The sequence below is a fragment of the Lepisma saccharinum genome, chromosome 26 (genome assembly GCF_977018435.1).
Source record: "Lepisma saccharinum chromosome 26, izLepSacc3.1, whole genome shotgun sequence".
In the NCBI taxonomy this organism is placed as follows: Eukaryota; Metazoa; Arthropoda; class Insecta; order Zygentoma; family Lepismatidae; genus Lepisma; species Lepisma saccharinum.
The window spans coordinates 3850218-3869131 of NC_139254.1; the positions used below are offsets into that span (position 1 = coordinate 3850218).

Sequence of the window (18914 nt, forward strand, 5' to 3'; positions counted from 1 at the left end):
TTGTACTAAAACATCGCTAAACGCTAAAACATCGACAAAAAATTGTCAAAGTATGTCAAAAAGTGATATTCAATTGATAAAAAAAAGGCATACCTACTAAGTACTACTTTGAAACAACCCAATAACACTACTGATGGGGGATAAACAGGGGGCGAGGGGGCAAGGGAGGTAGAGGCAAGAATCTTTCCTTTACCTTCGGAAACCCGTTTCTACCCGGAACTGTGAGGCGGAGGAAGAGCGAGCTAGACCAGCTTTGCCTGCTGAACGCACCGAGGGACGAGAAGCGCGTGAAAAAAAAGTGTTGCATATGAACTGTGGCTTCAACAATACAAAAAATATTGTGATTTGAAAACAATTAGAGATTTGAGTTTGATTGCTCTATCTCTGCTAGACTAGCTACTCCTCAGTGCACGTCACTGCATTGCAGAAACATGATAACTGATTTTTGAGGAACCAAAACTATTAGGGGGGAAATTATACCTCGTCTGACTTTGCTTGCACCCCTGGAGAAAATCATGCGAATGTTCATGCTGATACATAGTGGATTTTCCCGAGTAATCGGACCCCCTGTCCCCGAGCTAACGACGCCTGTGTCGAAGCCTGTTGTGTTTTTGATCTACAGCATAATAGTTACATATATTCACTTTATTTTAATCTATATGTATGTATGTATATCATCTCATTCCATAAATGATTTGATTGTTTACTCCTGCAATGCGTACCCATAAACTGGAGTATTTTTCTTTTTAAAGGAACTAATTTGTAGGCTGTGTTTTATTTTTGCTGTTATTGTTTAAAGTGTTGATATATATATTTTTTGATGTTAATAGATGGTGTGTGTTCAGTCTTTTCAAAACTTTTCTTTTCATTGTTTCGTTTCGTGAACATCGATACGCTTTGTGATGTCACACTTTCCACCTAACATGAAAGCGAATTTGACAGTCGAAAGTCGATATTGTAGGTAGAAGAATATGTACTATGCGGTGACACGGTGCGGTGCATTGCAGTAATTTTGACTTTTCATAACCCTTCAGAATGTCTGATCTCTTTAAATCAGCTATAGGTTATTTTAGCAATAGTTCAGGCTCGAGCAATGAGTTAGTAGGCCAACTAGTTGAGATTGGAAATATCAAATTACGAGTGAAGAAAGTAATAGCAGAAGGTAAGCTCCTTCTTGAATATTGTTTTTGTTGTGTAAAAGCTAATAATAGGGTTTAATTTTTCTTGACACTGTTTTACAGTGCCAATGTTGTTGGTTATTTGCATTTTCTAAGTATCCTTTGCCAGCGATTTTAAAAATATTTCGGAATCATCTGTGTACCATCTCCGCCATTACAGAGGCGTTTGGCGGAGGCTACCAAACAGGTGAATATTGGGAGATAAATCAAATGTTGATTGGCCTCCACATATTAATCATATGTGATTTATTGGCAGTGTTCGGTTCTTTATGAATTCTAAATTTCCTCTGGCAAGATTATTGTTTTGGTACTGACCTGTCAAATTTTGTGAAAAGGAAAAACTTGAGTTAAAAGTTATACATAATTATAATTTTTAAAATAAAAATAGTATGCAGCTTTTAATAAATATACCTTAAATAGTACTTTCTTGCTACTGTTATTGTACTGACATTTGAATTCACTTCCATAAAATTAAAAATGTATGTGAACATGGAACACTATGTGGTTTATTTTGTGCATGGATATGGTACCAACAAAACCAGTATGGTACGGATTACCATTATTAAAATAACCTGGGGAATTATTTTTAAAATATTTGACATAGCCTAAGTGTAAATGGACATGGACAGTTTCCAATGATGGAATGAAGGATGTAAGGAAGTAAAATGCACAACTGCGATGAGAGTATGGAGTAAATTTGTATTTTAAGAATACTGACATTTCAAGTAGAAGTACACTGTTTTAGTAAATAAGAAATAAGTTGTAGGAAATATTTTTCAGTGAACAAGGGATGTATAATAAGTTTTTGGGAAACTTTTCATGGTTAAGCCTGATAGCATAACACATAAATATGCCACTAATGGACAGTTTATAGTGTGTAGTATTTGGCCAGACCAGTAACTGTGCTTGTGTGAGAAGATAGAAACTCAAAGTTAATGAACCAAATTAGTACAAATATGTTGGGTATTTTTTACTAGAAATTGTTTTGGTACTTGTTTACTATCCTTCGGACAGATTTCGTACATAGCCCCACGAACCATTTCCGGTAAGGTTAGGTTAGGTAGGGCCACGCATAGGTTACAATAGTTAAAAATTGGTTTCGAAAAAAATATTCGTAGCCCCACACACCATTCTCGCATAGCCCCACGAACCATTGACGCATAGCCCCACAGGTGTCCGAAGGATAGTAAACATTTACCATTGTTTTTAATATAACGTTTGTGTGGGTGTTAAAATCTGTCTTTGGTTATTATTATCCCTCCTGTTTCAGGTGGGTTCGCATTTGTTTTTGTGGCTCAGGATCCAAACACAGGAAAGGAATATGCTCTTAAGGTGAGTGTAGTGCTATTTGGAGAGAGTGTTAAAAACATCGTGATTGGCAGTTTTCAGTATAAATTGTTATTGATTGTTTAATACCGAATTTATCATGATGCACAGACAATTTTTACAAGGTTCGATTTCTAATTATGTCTGTTAACACATGCTTCAGAGTCTTAGTGATTACTTGACGGCATGTTTTCTGGAGAATGATTTTTCCCTTCCATATCATTCTATATGATTCTTTGTGAACAGCCATTAGTTTACTGTAGCCTTGTATACGGGCTGCGGTAGGACTGCAGAATATGGGCTGCTTAGGAGGAACGTGGTTCATAAATTTTTGGTAACGTTTTGTAGTTAGTAATCGGGAAAAGTAAGTTTTAAGGTGCGGAACAAATGGAGAAACGCATTGCTTTTAGTAGCAGGAAAAAACATTTTTTATACGCAATAATATAATAGTAATCGGAAAAGTAACACCGGAAAATGGAAGTAGAAGCTACGTACTTTAAGGGGATATACATTTTGTTAGTCTATTTAGAGGAAATAAGCAGCCCATGTTCTGCAGTGAGACCCGGGCTGCTGCTGCCATGTACTTCACGTGCATGGGGTGTGAAGGGGTAAATGCTGTCATTGTTAGGTTAGGTGGGTCAGGTTTTAGGGCTCCAAGCAGTAAAATAATGCACATAAATGTTTTAAAATGCCTGATAACATATCTGGTCTCGAGTATAATACCTCCTTCAAGTCTTGCATGAAAATCCGCAAATACTCGTGTCTGAGTCGACCAGAAACCAACAACGCATGCTCATGCAATCTACATTTCAAATCATAATTTCTCCGGTAAATAATACTTAGTGAAGGTTTTAACTGTACTAATTGGTTTTTCCAAGCTTCGGTCTTACACCCACAATCATTTCCACTATTCTAAAAAAAAAGGTAAAATGTTCCCCTGTGCATAGCACCACACCATGAAGGCGTATAGGGGGTGTGGGGGTAACGCCCCACACTTTCTTGATCCGGTCGTGAGTGGGGGTGATGTGATCAGCATCACGCCCCTGACTGCCTTTACCCCCCAGGGTTTCCCCCAGGTACTCATGTTATTCGACGCTGGGTGGGCGCCGGGGCCGCTTCCACCGTTAGAAAAGTTCCCGGATTTGAACCGGCCGGGGATCGAACCCGGGACCTTGAGCATGGTAGTCAGATGCGTTACCGACTGAGCCACCGCGGCCACTATTCTAAAGCACTTTCTAATACTCCTATAAAACTTGCGAGAAATCAGTAACACGTTAGCTGCCATGGGCATTTTAGAAAATCTATAGCACACACAATTGTACCGCCGGTGGTTCAAGTGTGTGGATTCCCAGGTGGCCAGTTGACCCGCAGGCAGTCAAGTGGCTGTTATGAATTTGTCATGTTTTGTAAGGCTCTGTTCAGATAATTGTAGAGTCAGTGTGGCCTGCTGGGAATATTATTTTCATTCTGCATGTGCAATATTTATATTATTACTTTTATTTATTATATTTTCATGATTATTGTTTCCTTTAGTACTATGGTTCAAATCAAAAACCCTGACACCTTCTGTAAACAAAACCACCTGTATGCAGAAAGCATTGCAAACTCATAGAAGTAAAATAATCCACACGAAAATCCAGCGTTGTTACAGTATGCATTACGTAAGGTAAAACAACAGCCAATTTGTAGTATGGGATACGCTGTCACAAATGACGTCTCACTTTAAACCCAATGCTCTTTCTTTTTCTACTTATTGCTTCACCTTTATGGTTAACTCTTTGCACCAGTAATCATTTCCCATAAATTTGGCTTCTTTCTTGCATGCGAATTGAATATATTTTACTTGCATTTTTTTAGACAAAATGATATAACATGGTAATGTATATTTCTAAGGTTTGATAAAGATAGGAGTGTATTTGAAATTTGTTTGTAGATTTTATGTAAATTGTATCTTATGTAAATAAAATATACAATGGGCATAAACAGCCATATGCATTGCTGTAAGTCCAATAAATATATTCATGATGATGATCAAAACAAGACAAAATGTTCGTAAATTTATTGTGGTTGGAAACTTTGACAAGCATCCTAATAACGATTTTTGTTCCGCCAAATATAGTGCACTTCGTAAAATAACTTGGTGACATGGCAAGGAAAGATAAGTGTGAACATTTTGTAGTAATATGCATTGTAACTTTCAATGAGCTTAGAGATTTGTGTACATAATGATATTTTATAACATTGGTTATTTTCTAAAAATAATCATGTGAACAGCAAGGAAGTAGTGCAACTTAGTAATATTGCCTGACTTATCGTTAGAAAAATAACATGCCGAGTTCTATGCGTGCGGGAAAGTCTCAGTGTTCTCCGAGCTTGTTTTCAAAACACCAGCAAGGACAGCCTTTGAAAAGGGGGTGAGAAACAGATTCTACTCAATATTTATGTAACGTTCTGTCAGTGGTATCCTGAGAAACCAGTAAATGAAGTGGTTAAGTTCGTATCCCAGTGCAGTGGTGTGTCAGTGTCTGCAGTTTTAAGGGTTATGAAAGAGAGAATGACCGGGAGAGTAACATTGTATGCGGCTGCATATTCGTCTGATGTTTTGAGAGCGGGTTCTCACATTCAGAGGCTCTTATATAAAATGAATAAGTGCGGCGAACTATGAGTGTAACAGCAGATGATTGTGGTCATGAATCAGCTGACGCGGAGTGATACATCGACCGTTTGTTTACAGAAGGTCTCAGGGTTGGTGATTTACACCATAGCTACAATATTTTTACATTTTTTTTTTTTACAAGAGAGCCGGAGTGGTTAGCACAGTGTTTTTTTTTGCTTTCCCAGAAAATAGACTGTCTAAAATGAGGTGGTCTGTATAGTACTAAAGTACCAAGTTCCTTTTGTTTTATTGAAATTTCATCATGCTACGAATGCAATTTTAACATGGTTCAATTTCAATTAACTTCTGTTAACACATGCTGCGGAGTTTTAGCGATTACTTAAGATTGTGTTCAATATTTGCTTTCGTAGTTAGGTTAGGCAAGCCAGGTTTGGTTCTCATAGCATTAACAAAGTGCCTAAATAAGGGGTGTTTTTTTAGAGGGATAGAACATGAACATGAAATAAAACTCCTGAAACTCGTGGTACTGGCCATGGTATTGGCTTTATTGGAAAGAGAATTGTATGCCATTATTGTTTAAAGATGATTTCGGGCATATGGGCACCGTGGCTGGCGCTAATAAAGCGCAATATGGAAGTCCAATTGTCACAGGTCCATATTTTTTTCTCCACCAAAATTTTACAAACCATTTTGTTATTGAATCACTGCTTGCTTTGTTGATTATATATGTACAGTTATTTACTGATAATTACAGTCATAAATTAAAATAATGACCAATTATTGCACGAGTGTCACACACAGTTTACCATTCATTAAAACTCGCAAAAACCATAATATTTTTTTACTAATGCTTTTTTGTTTGTATAGGTGCAGTTGTTTATTGATTATAATAATTACAAAAATTATCATCATTACCAACGAATTGTATGCTGTCACTGGCATGAGTGTCTCAAATCACACATTCAAAGATGGCACCTGATTGACCCACCAAGAACATTTTCGCCTGCTATTTACTTGACATTTATGTTTTTATGAAGAAAAGTAATATAGAAATATTGAGAACACCGTGGGGAACAATGTATTTATTTTCAATTTTTTATAAAAAAATTCAGTTGAAAAATGGATTAAATAGAGACTGTGGATAGGCTACGTTTAATATATGTGCGAAGAGAATCATATTGTTTCATGCATGCTACATTTGTAATAAATGAATTGTGATGTAGACAACCATTAGGCTCATTGGTTACTCTTCATCTCAAAATGAGACTTTCATGTATTCAAATGCAATTTTCTAATCTGTGATATCGACAAAAGCTCATATTAAATGTTTGCTTCATATTATTACACTTGCAGATGTGATTTTTTTCATTATTTTCACACTTATCTCACAAACTATTGAAAAGTGAAATAGAATTACATATCCTTGGTATCTTTTAAATAAACAAGTTATTTCCTAATCTTATTTTTTGTCTTTGGTGCCACAATTCAGATATTAGTTTTTAATATTATTGCACCATTGTTAAAGTATGTTCATTGACTCACTGTTGCAGCATGCTATAACTCTGAATCTTAATGTAATTTGTTCCATACAGGGCATACAGAAGAATGATGCGGTTTCAAAAGTTAAAAAAAATATATCACCTGATACGGACACAACATACACTGTCAAAGTTTCTCATGCGCTACCAGCAATTCGCTTCTCATGCTTACTGCTGTGTCATGGGGCCAGTTTCTAAGATGACGTCACAACGGGAGAAAGCTTTATGTATGCTCTCTTTTGAGGTGTCCATATCTGGGATTACAGTGCAGCGTGAGTTTCTTTCAGGGTTTTAAAAAAGGCTTCCCACCTCCCTCAAGAATAACAACCAGGTGGTACCAGCAGTTTGTGGAAACTGAATGCTTGTGTGAAACCAAGAGTCCTGGTCGACCTTGTGTGTCGGATAACAACATTGTAAGAGTGCATGAGGCGTTTCAGAGAAATCCTTGCAAGTCTGTGGCTAGAGGAAGCAGGGAATTGGTCATGTCAAAAATGACTGCGTGGAAGAGCTATGTTTTAGATCATACAAGATGGTATAGTGCAGGCCCTTTCACCAGCAGACAGAGTGAAAAAGAGTGACTTTTGCGAGGAGGTGCAGTTGAATATGAAGGAAGATGGTTTCATAGAAAGACTGATCATCTTCGAAGAAGCCACATTCCACATTAGTGGCAAGGTGAACAACACAATGTCCTTATCTGGTGAACCAAGCAATCACTCGATAGAGCACCAGCTGCGAGAAAGTGCACGGCCCATTTTTCTTCACTGATGCAACTGGTTGTTAACCCCAACTGAATACCAATTATGATGATTACTGTCTACAACTGTACAGATACCTCCCCCAATTTTCACAGGAATGCACAAGTGCTTCACAATTGTGTTCTTCCAAAGTGCTGGATCGGACATGCTACTACAAATGGAGACAACAACCTTCTCCTGTTCGCCAGATCTTACACCAAACGATTTCTCTCTTTGGGGATTAATTAACCCTAGAACATTAGTGTACGTAAAATTTACGTATGCTTTGTGCCCAAATCCCTCCCCTACCTCCCACCTTGCATCCACTCATCCCTCTCCTAGTGCCTCGGGGATTCTGTCAGACGCAAGGCAGCACTGTGGTAAGGATGGTGCAAGCATTGAACGTCTTCAGTTTGTTCATTATGTTGGATTCTGTACGTCAATAATACATAGCGCTAGAAATAGAAGAAAAATCGTGCACGTAATTTTGACATTTTTAAATTTGATTTGGATAGTTAGATTTTAAAAACAAAAGTTCATAACCATGCATTATTTTCTTGTAAGACTTTAAAATTACATTCATTCCTTATTTACAGCATGAATATTATTTTGTTTGTTTTTCATTGTTTGAAATTTTCACCTTCATTCTTAATGTACGTAAGGGCTTGTCAATCAAGACATTCTCTTAAAATATTCTATGTTTAATAAAACCATGTTTATACATTTTAAAATGAAGAATAAAACAACAATATAAGGAAAATAAACAAAATAATGTTCACAAAGAATAGTCATTTCGTTTTCATGATGTAGAGGTTGTTTTGAAAATCGATTCCTTCTTAAAATTTACGTAGTTCTAGTTATGCTGTGTGTTCTAGGGTTAAACAAAGTGTTTATGTACCACCATTGCTCACATCCACCCACGAACATCATGATTGGATAATGGATGCACTGCATTGCATTACAACGGGTCTTAGATTACCATGTGGATGTGTGTTGTATGACCCAGGGTGCATACATTGAAGGACTGTAATTAACAGTTAAGAAACCGCTGACAGTGTATGTTGTGCCTGTAACGTGAGAAATATTTTTTTTTTTAACCTTTGAAACTGCACCATTCTTTTGTGTATGTCCTGTATTCTCAAATGTCTAGCTAACTCTCATATTTCCATTCTTCCATAGCGACTTATGGGGGCAGATGAAGACACATGCAAGAATATCATGCAGGAAATTACTATTTTGGTATCCTTTGTGTGCAGTGTTGAATAGATAAGGTTCAAGGAGGGTTAGGATAAGAGAGAGAGTAGAAGGAAGAGAGACTTCAGAAATGTGTCATCATGCATTTAGGTATATTTTTTTAAAATATGACAACCTAATCAATATTGACATTACAATTGCAACAGTGTACTTTGTATAATTTCTATTTTTTTCATAAAAATTTGAAATTGCATTTATAACACCATTAAGCCTTGTTTCCATGATTATGAAAAACTAAATATGCTGACCAAGGCAGTAATTTATTTTATTAAAAACATAAACTAACGTAACGTTTCAACCTTCTAGCAAGGTCTTCTTCAGACTCTGTATCAAGTACAAAAGTTAAAAGTTCAAGTACAAAAGTTTTGTACTTGATACATAGTCTGAAGAAGACCTTGCTAGAAGGTTGAAACGTTACGTTAGTTTATGTTTTTAATAAAATAAATTACTGCCTTGGTCAGCATATTTAGTTTTTCGAAATTGCATTTGTACAATTATCACTTTCCTACCAAATTTTATATTCTGATACTGAAAACTATTGATAAAAAATAACTATTATAGTTATAAGGATAATTTTTTATTTTATTTACTGTACTTTATTACTTGGCTATTGTGTGCATTTTCGAAATCAAAAGATAAAAAACCTTTCAGAAACAATTCTCAGAATCGTGGGAATTCAGGCTTGATAGTTAACCTACTTCGGAACTGTTGTGTTGGTTAATTCCCACTGCAATATCATAAACTAGCCTGCTTACAGTATTTGCAAAACTTTCTTAATTTTAAAATTGTGTGATATGTATATTTTTAGAAATGTGAACACATCTGAATGTGATGTTTTCTTTCTTGCGTATAAGATTAAGGGTTTAGACTAATATTGTTGTCCTTTATTAACATAATTCAGAATTTTCTTAACTTGCTGTTAGAAAAAACTATCAGGACATCCAAATATTATCCAGTTCCTTTCCGCAGCGCACATTGACAAAACAAAATCTGGCCATGGCATGGCAGAGTATCTGTTGTTGACAGAACTGTGTGTAGGTAAGTTATGCATTTATTATTAAACACTTGAAAATGTTTATTTGCATCTTGTGAACAGCCAACTTTCAACTGTGTCAAAGAACAGGTTGTACAATAGTCATAATCTAAAGTTGTAGCTCAATAAACATTCATTTTATCTTCCATTAATTGTCAACGGTACCACAAATTGTACCCTATTTTAAAACCTGTAGGACCTTTCAACCTTTCACAGACGAAGCATCGCATGCCTGTATTCCCGTTGAAGCCAATGCCTTTTCAAATGCGCTCTTTTCCAACTTGCCACAAAGTACAAAAAAAAATTGGGCTCAAGTTCCTTTTGTTTTGTTGCAATTTCATCATGCTTCGAATGCAATTTTTACACTGTTCGATTTCGATTTGAGTCTGTTAACACATAGTACAGAGTTTTGGCGATTACTTAAGATTTTGTTCAATATTTTTTCGTGGTTAGGTGAGGTCAGGTCAGGTTTGGTTCTCTTAGCATTAAAATGAAGTCCCTAAATGCATTCTACTAAGGTTCCGATTTATTTCTACATTCATTCCCACTAGTCTACAATATTTACTGTCGCTTGTCAACTGAGAATACCTTGTGCTGCTTGCGTAAGGTAATTTTTAAGTTGTTTTTTGTTCAACATAAATAACTTTTTTCAAATCCAAACAGTGCTCATTACTACGATAATTAGTCTTCGTGGTAGGAGAATTTGAAAAAGAACCATAAAACAATCTGAACCGTTAATAAAAATTGGAGCTCAAGAACTAATTGCCAGAGAGAGATGAATTTGGTTTTGTTTCATCGCGTGTCGTGCTTGTGTTTTGTCGATTTGGAGTGGGTATGCAGTGTTTCCAACCTTCTAAACCAAAAAATACCTACTTCCATGTTATTCATTTTCAATTTAACCGATGTTTGAAATTATGCTAATACCTAAAATTTGGTGTCATATAACCATTGACGGATAGCCCCACGTACCATTCACGCTAAGGTAAGGTTAGGCAAGCATAGCTAAAATTTGGGGTTGTAGAACCATTGACGGATAGCCCCACAAACGATTCACGGTAAGGTTAGGCAAGCATAGCTAGAATTTGGGGTCACATCATCTTCTTGAAAAAAAAAACATGGGCTGGTTAGAAACAGTGACAGGGGGTTATGTCATCAAATGCACGGAACATACAGTTCTCGTAGAGGAAGTACATGGAATGGCAATTGCAATATTTTTATCCATATAAACATGAATTATCGCTAAAAAAGATGAAACGATGACAGAAAATACATTCGGGAACTTCATTGATGCTACAGAAAGTGATTTGCGTAAGTAGTTTCTTCTGTAAAAATGAAGAAATCCGTTTTTGACTAGTTCAAAGTGTTACAAAAATAATATATAAAGCGGCAATGTTGTCAGCTTCCTGACAATGTCCAAAATTTCACTTCTAGTGTTGCCCCTGCAAATGCTAAATGGACCAAATTTGGAGGGAAGGAAAGTTTGAAGAAGATAAACAAATTATGGCGTTCAGAAATTTTGTGTAACTACGGAAAATTTCAAACTTTAGACCGTTGCCCTTGTGTCTTCCCTAAATCCTTAATTGTCGGACGTTGCTTAAAATGTTGCTTTTTACTCATCCTTGCTTGTAGAATTTAAATTTTTTGAAACAATACAGTAATTTCAAATTTACAGCCATTTTTATAAATCTATTGCATAATAATACAGGAGTATTGAAGGGAAATTATGAACTTTTTCAAATGTCGCTTTTTAATAATAGTAACAATAGATATATTGTTTTATAATTCGAGTATCTCATACCTTCATATGTATACTAATGAACAAAAAAGACAGAATTGAAATATCATGTGTAGTTTTCGTGAAATGGCATGTTAAATTCTACCATGCGCTGCTGGTCAACATATTGACCATTCCAAAATCTACCATCTGGAGGCTAAAGGTTAAGAGCATTTAATTAAAAATGTAGATATAATTAGGTGTGTAATAACTGCAATTATGTATTAACAGTTTGTATTTAAACTTTTCTTTTAACCTTCCATTCCACATGGAATCAATACAAAATGTAAAAATTTTCAGGGAAATATTAAATTGTGGTTTACATAAGAGGATGTGAATTTTTTTCAGGTTCGAATAGGTTTTCTTTTACTTTTCAATCATGTATGATTATATGTAGTATTGTGCTTCTGATTGTTGTAATGTGTTTGTAGGTGGTTCGTTAATTGATGTCCTGAAATTGAAAGGCTCGTTGCCTCCAGAACAAGTATGTCAAGTCTTCTGGCAGACTTGCAAGTCTGTGCAGCACATGCACAATCAGAGTCCACCAATTATACACAGAGATCTCAAGGTAGGCACAGTATATTGTGTTTTTTGTCTTTCTCTATTTAATATTTTAATGCAGTTCATCTCTTTCTTAAGGTATTGCATGCAGGATACAGAGAAGCTAAAACTTTGGTGAAAAATACTTGAGAAATTGGTGAAAGCGGGATTTCATATGCATTATATAGTGTTTGATTTCATATATATGAGAGTCATTATACAATGTGAGATAAAAGTCAAGAACCATAGTGTTATTCACTTCAGCTTATATTGTCTACATGATATGCTCAATATGTTGCCCACTTCAGCAACGCGCATGTTCAGACTTTTTGAGACAGCAGCTAAAATTGCAATTGGCACCTCCTTGTTGGTTGCCGTCTGGTGTCTACCTGAGCAAGATCGATCATGCACACTGCCAGTATCCTTGATGCGTTTGGATAACTTCACGACTGCACTCTGTTTATAGGAGTGTAGACTGTTGAATTCTGTAGCAACATTTCTTGCACTGCGACTGCCAGCCAGCAGTACCACTTCAACACGTCTTTGGTCAGCATCATCTCAGCACCTAAAACACACATTAGTCCTATGGTTCCTGACTTTTGACTCACCCTGTATATGATTACAGTAGAAGTGTAATTAATGATTAACTGATTGATTTGTTGTTTTAAATCCACTTTATGCACAGATAGGCTAATCGGGACTGGACCTACAGCTTAAAGTGGGATCCGAACCACTTTGTGCCTCCACCGGGTATCGAAACCCATGATACCTTGATTACAAATCGACAATGTATAATTAACAAATACAAGTATGCATTGTCAGTAAAATAGTGTCCCATTTTATGTAATTGAAATTTGTAGGATTGATTTGAGAGCAAAATTTATTCCAATACTGTTTTAACAATTTCCACAGATACCTAAACTTAAATATTGTGATATAATTAGTATTTTTTCATACACTATTTCTCACAGGTTGAAATCCCAGGCTGAGCATGAGTGTTCTTTGTGAGTGTCCGTTGATCAATTTCATCATATCATCACTCATCCTCATCTTCGTGATTATCCAAAAGTGGCAGAAATGTGAAGTAAAATAAACAAAAAATCAATCAATCTTACACTGTTTCACTTAATAAGTATTTTTCTTACACTATTTCAATTTTCTATGTATTTTATCTAATTACGACCATGAGTATGAATGAAAATTGGCTGAAATGAATTTTAGGAACACTCATTCCCACTTTGGGACTGATACCATCAGTGGTGAGATTATGAGTCCACTCAACACAATGGGGTGGTATTTTTGTAACCGTTTAAAGTTCATGATATTTATGTTACAATTTTGTTGATATAGTACCATATTATTGCACAGAGTTTAACTTAAAAAAACATTAATTATATATATGATGGTTCAGTCTAGGGCACCATACCATGTAGGTAACTAGAGTTCAATTTCCAGGCTGGGTGATTTCATGGGATCTCTTTATACCCCTGCATAATCAGCTCTGGAGCTCACCCGCCTCTCGTCGGTGGTGCTAGTGCTGATCCACATACCGTATTTACATGTGTATAGTGCACGTGCGTGTATAATGTGCACCCTGGTTTTTGATGGGTAAAAGTGACAAAAAAATTTATCTTGTATATAAAGCGCAGTACAATCCAGTTTCAAGAAATATCTTTCTTAGTTGTAGGTCATAAAGCTGTTGCTATGCTGATCAAGAGTGAATGACATCATACCTATTCAATGAGTCACCTGTTGTTATGTGGACCAAGAGGAAAATATCCTCTTGTGTAAACAATAAGTCTCCAACTCATGCCACACACACACCCCTCTCGCAGCATCCCAAAGCTTTCACTCTTTAACCATCTTATTTATTCTGTAATAGTAGAAAGCGAGATCAAAATTACGTTGTGGATTTGCAGTGCTCAGGAAGTTATTTTCTATTATTTCTTGCCCAACAAATACTGCTCATATGCATCCCATGTCATGGAAGGTGCATGCTCGAATTCCACCAGAGTTGCACTGCTTTTCTGTCGCAGAACATTAGATTACAAAGTGAAAAACCATGTGAAATGGCCTTCAAACTTTTATATGTGGTTTTGCTCATTCCTTCTTTACTTTTTCTAAAAGAACTTTAAAATATATACTTTTTCTATCCGTGACTAATGTAACATTTATAGGAGGCACATTCGGGACCTTCCAAATAGCAGTTAGCTCCACAAGATTTCTTCCATTAAGAAATTTACACACTCCATGTATGTCATATTATTTGGCCAGTAATACATTTTAATTTTTAGTATATTTTTCCTTATATTTTCTTTCATCCACAGTACCATAAAAATCAGAACGTTTCTCTTGTCATGAACTTATTTCAACCGCATTTCACATTTGTGTTGTTATCTTGAATGGAATACGGTTTCCATATTCAGAAACTGCAGGATTTAAACTTTACAACGATATATAACATGATAGGGTTCCGTAAACATGAAAAATTAATGCAAGTGTCCCAAAATCATGGATCGACCCTGTATGGTTTCATGTTGGCTGTCTGAATTATTCCGTGTATAATACGCACCACAGTTTTTGGGTGCAAAAAGTGCACATTATACATGAGTAAATATGGTATCTCCATATGACCCAAGTTCAAGAACGTGGGGAGCACTTCCTCCACACCTTCACGCTAAAGCTGTCACCTGTGCATTACACTGTGTCATGAAGGCAAATAAGGGAGTTTGGATGTAGGGTTCCACACATTCTCAGTCGCAGCCATGCTGGACATGTGATGATTACCATGCTCTATGGCTGCCCCTACCTCAGGTACCCACTGATTACAGGCTGGGTGAGCCTCAGAGCCATTGGGAAAATTCCAACCTGGGATGAAAGATATGTAGCTTTTTTTAAATATATACTGATATCAGAATATGTATTAACACTACTGCCATTTGATTATCCCAATCTTAATTTAAAATTAATGAAACTGAATTATGCAAAATTTCCACTAAAGTGTTGGATGGTATTTTGCAGGCCGAGTGAGATACCCAAGGTAAAGGTTGTGAACATAAGGCCCGACATTAATGATCTCAGCCATTTTCTTTAAGTGTTGTGATCAACACCATGGTTTGCCTGTCTTTAATCCCAGATACCCATTTATTAGAGGCTGGGTAAACCCTAGAGATGTTTTATGTCACAGGTCTCCCATGTGACAGTCAGGTGGCATTCCAACTTGACTACAACTCCGAGACACCAAAATTCTGAACGGTATCTTCTGTTTGGTGATGCAATTTAAATTCTCAAAACGACATCGGTGTGTCCACTTATACCTAATATTTTGTTAATTATTCTGTTTCATTAAAGCTGTTAATATTTTGTTTCCCTCTTTTCCTATGTAAAATTTCCAAGCACGCAATCCTTTAAAAATGCTGGTACCTGAATATTCTGCCATTAATTTTCTAATAGAGCAATATTTCTTGTTTTGTGCATCTGCAGATTGAAAACTTACTAATAGGAGCTGACAATGCTATCAAGTTGTGTGATTTTGGAAGTGCTACAACGAAAACCTATCACCCTGACCCATCGTGGTCAGCCACTCAGAGGTCCCTTCTGGAAGATGAGGTAAGTTGGTGCATCATCTTCATTTTCGTACTTGTAATGATGAATAGGGCCCGGGACTTTGTCCTATAAAACTGTAAAATATGTATGTAATTATGTCACAAAAATTGAAAAATATGTCATGAAAAATTAAAAAAATATGTCAGAAAAATGCACAAACATTCCCAGTAAAGACAAAAGTATGTACAACAGTACGTTCGAATTTCTATTTTTAGAGATGTCAGTATCTTCTAGGTAAGATCGACTAGGGTAGGGGTGGGGTATTAAATGTAGTCAGAATCCCTTTAACCAAAGAATGTAGTTGAAAAACACTGAAAATATCGTTAGCTTCATTTACTACTGTGTTAGATTTACACCTTTGTGGAAACTGATGCATAATTGGCAGCTCGCTACAGCTTGGGTAAGTCTAGGAAACAAACACAACTTTTTTAAGGCAGACTTTGATATTTCACTGTGTGTAAATGCTGCAATACTGAATCTCTTCGAATATCCTACCCCGGTTTCACACAACTTGCAAGACAGAATCTTGTCACCTGTGGAGAACACATCACTCCTAAATTCTTTAACGTAGCTCTTCAGTCTCGCCACAATAGATTTCTTTACAGGAGGCGGCATTCAATTCACTTGCATTGCTACACATTGATAGGTGCCTGGCTCAAATGACAAGTGATCTTGAAAGTCCTATACTCGATTGCCGATAGAGTAGGGGCTATAATGTACCAAATGTTATTTTTAATTTTGACCGATTGTTTTGAGAAGTGAAAAAAAGGTAAAGCAATGAGAACAATTGAAACTTGTTTACTTCCCATGCCCACACAACAACGAGAGAGAACATTTTTCCTCAATAATGTTTGCAGTGCTATCAATTCAGTGAGATATAAAAAATGGGGGAAGGGGGTTATTATTGTTCTGTACTACTACATCTGCTCTTAATTTCTTTGTAATTTCCTTATCCTTGACACGGTCATGCCAGGTTCAACTATAGCATATTAAGATCCATAAGAATAGATTTATCTCAATACAAATTGAGAATGAGTAACATGAGACTGTATATCGGTATACACGTGATACCTCCCAGGGCACGGGAAAACATTAAGATTTGCAGTAAATTAACAAACTCAGGACTTACGTGTTAACATCTAGGTTCAGAATATATTTATCTTGATTATGCAATTAAAAACAACATTTTACATCATAACGAAATGCACTAAAAATCATAGTAACAGCAGCACAAAAATTATCACATCAACTTCCATTAATCTCGTAACTTCTATTCCCCCGCAACAAGATTCATATCTATCAGGCGGGATGGTATACTTCAGCAGTCTGTTCATACGTCCAGGAAGGACATGTCAATCGCCCCCTCCATTGAGTAACAAAATTGACGACGACTCGTGGAAGCACTCACAGTCTAGAAGATTTTGGATTCAACCTTCTAAAAGTATTTTCCTCATGTCTGGAGAACAATTAAAAATCTTGAGATTGTCGAAATTCACCTTGCACACTTCCTTACGAGTTTTTGTGTCCAATAACACTGCCGTGTTGAATTTCACTTGGGTAGCTATGAACGGTCCTGTCCACAAATAAAACAACTTGGAAATAGTTCGGTTAACAGCTGAACTTGGACGATGACTTCTTAGCAGCACCAGGTCATCCTCCTTCCACTGCAAAGCATGGAACTTCTGCTTCAGTTTCCGCCTCTGCACAGCATATCGTTCCCTTAACTGCACTTGAACAACCTTACTCTGCCAGTCTTTCTCACCGTCTTCGGATTCGGGCTGGAAATTTAGTACAATCTTGGATAGAACTTCACGTACAAAAACAATTTGTAATTGTTATCAACCAATGAGTCAATGTTGAAGAGCATTTTGAACAATATCTGGGAGACACACTGGCAATACACGTGAAGAAAACGTAAGAATTTCTGCAACTCAACTGGATAAAATCTTTGAATCACTGGAACGTCACTGGACAGATGAATGTCACAAACTAAGCCCTTTTCCGTGCCAGACCTCTCTGAAAACACCTTACTATGTGCAATAAATATCTCGAACAATTCGGCTCTTTGTTCCTTAGCCAATAATTCACTGGAGTCAATCTTCTCCCTTATTTCCTCTAGCGGTGTAGCCCATTTATGGTAGCTAGCTTCAATCCTCCGGACGCTCATCTGCTTATCAACGGAATCATCATCATCATCATCTAGCTTTTGCTCAATTGGCTCTCCATCCACCATTAGATACAACTTTTTATGCTTGAGATTGATCTCTGCTTCATATTTCTGCAGGAACGAATAACCCAATAATAAGTCTGAAGGCAAATCCTTCACAACAAAAATTTCTAAAGGTATGGTGCTCTCAGCAATTTCCAGCATGATTCTGCGCTTTCCCACAACTCGAGTTCGACTTTTTCCAGCGAAATCAGTAAGTCGTACCTCTGGAGTAGCTTGTAACATGGCCCCTGGCAAATTTTGCTTTATTTTCTTCCAAATCTCGAGACTCAGAACAGATATTTCAGCTGCAGTGTCCACTATACAAGTGATATCAACATTTGCTACACGTGCCTTGAACTCAGGTGCTCTTCCAAAGTTTTTAGACTGACTAGCCTGACACAAATTGTAAAGAAACTCACTCTCTTCATGATTAATAACAAACACCAGCTTCAGATCATTACTTACAGACTGGGAATTATTTTCTGCAGGCCCCAGTTCTATCCGAGACCGCCCGACATCAGAAGGGTACGTTTCTATGCCAGGCGTGGGGTAAAATCCCGCACCTGGTCGAGATTTGCTCCATTCTCCCAGCAAAAATTTCTGGTCAGCTCGACGCTCTGTTGCTGCTCGTTACTAGGGTACGACACTGCAGCATCTGTTTGTAAGCCACTGCTCGCCGCTTGGAATCGTGGAGAGCTACGACCTTCTCTCAAAGGTTCACTGTGCTCCAGGGAAGATACACGGCTCTCATTTCGTGGTCTCTCACAAGGTTCGTATCTGGGAGCAGCATACTCACGTCTCTGCCTATTTTGGCTTTGTTGACGATAACGATTGCCGTTTCTATATGGACCTGCAGGGCGATTTTCACGGTAATTATTCTGCCTCTGGACCATACGAACCCTCGGGTTTCTGTTTGCCGAGTTGCCTGGAATATCTCTGTTGATCTGGTGAGTAGGATTCTCCTTCCTCCACGCAGTTCGCCAAGCATCCTGCCCTTCCGCTTGCTCGTATCTCTTAACAAAATCTGCAAGCAAATCAACAGTTACGGGAGCGTGGGCCATACACAATTGCTTCACTCTATAAGGCAATTGGCCGATTGTGAGGT

At 37.0% G+C, this 18914-nt stretch overlaps 1 protein-coding gene across 3 annotated transcripts in view; it reads left to right on the plus strand.

The window, feature by feature from the left end:
* The first annotated feature begins 915 nt into the window (after positions 1 to 915).
* Positions 916 to 18914, plus strand: part of aux (cyclin-G-associated kinase) — an 87250-nt gene continuing 69251 nt past the window's right edge. The window contains exons 1-6 of one of the 3 annotated variants that reach the window (XM_083112334.1): positions 916 to 1162; positions 2449 to 2510; positions 8573 to 8632; positions 9571 to 9685; positions 11886 to 12022; positions 15478 to 15603. In XM_083112334.1, coding sequence (XP_082968460.1) covers positions 1036 to 1162; positions 2449 to 2510; positions 8573 to 8632; positions 9571 to 9685; positions 11886 to 12022; positions 15478 to 15603 — 627 coding nt within the window. In that variant the 5' untranslated portion in view covers positions 916 to 1035. The remainder of the gene's footprint in view (positions 1163 to 2448; positions 2511 to 8572; positions 8633 to 9570; positions 9686 to 11885; positions 12023 to 15477; positions 15604 to 18914) is intronic. The other 2 variants (XM_083112332.1, XM_083112333.1) reach the window with 2 other exon arrangements.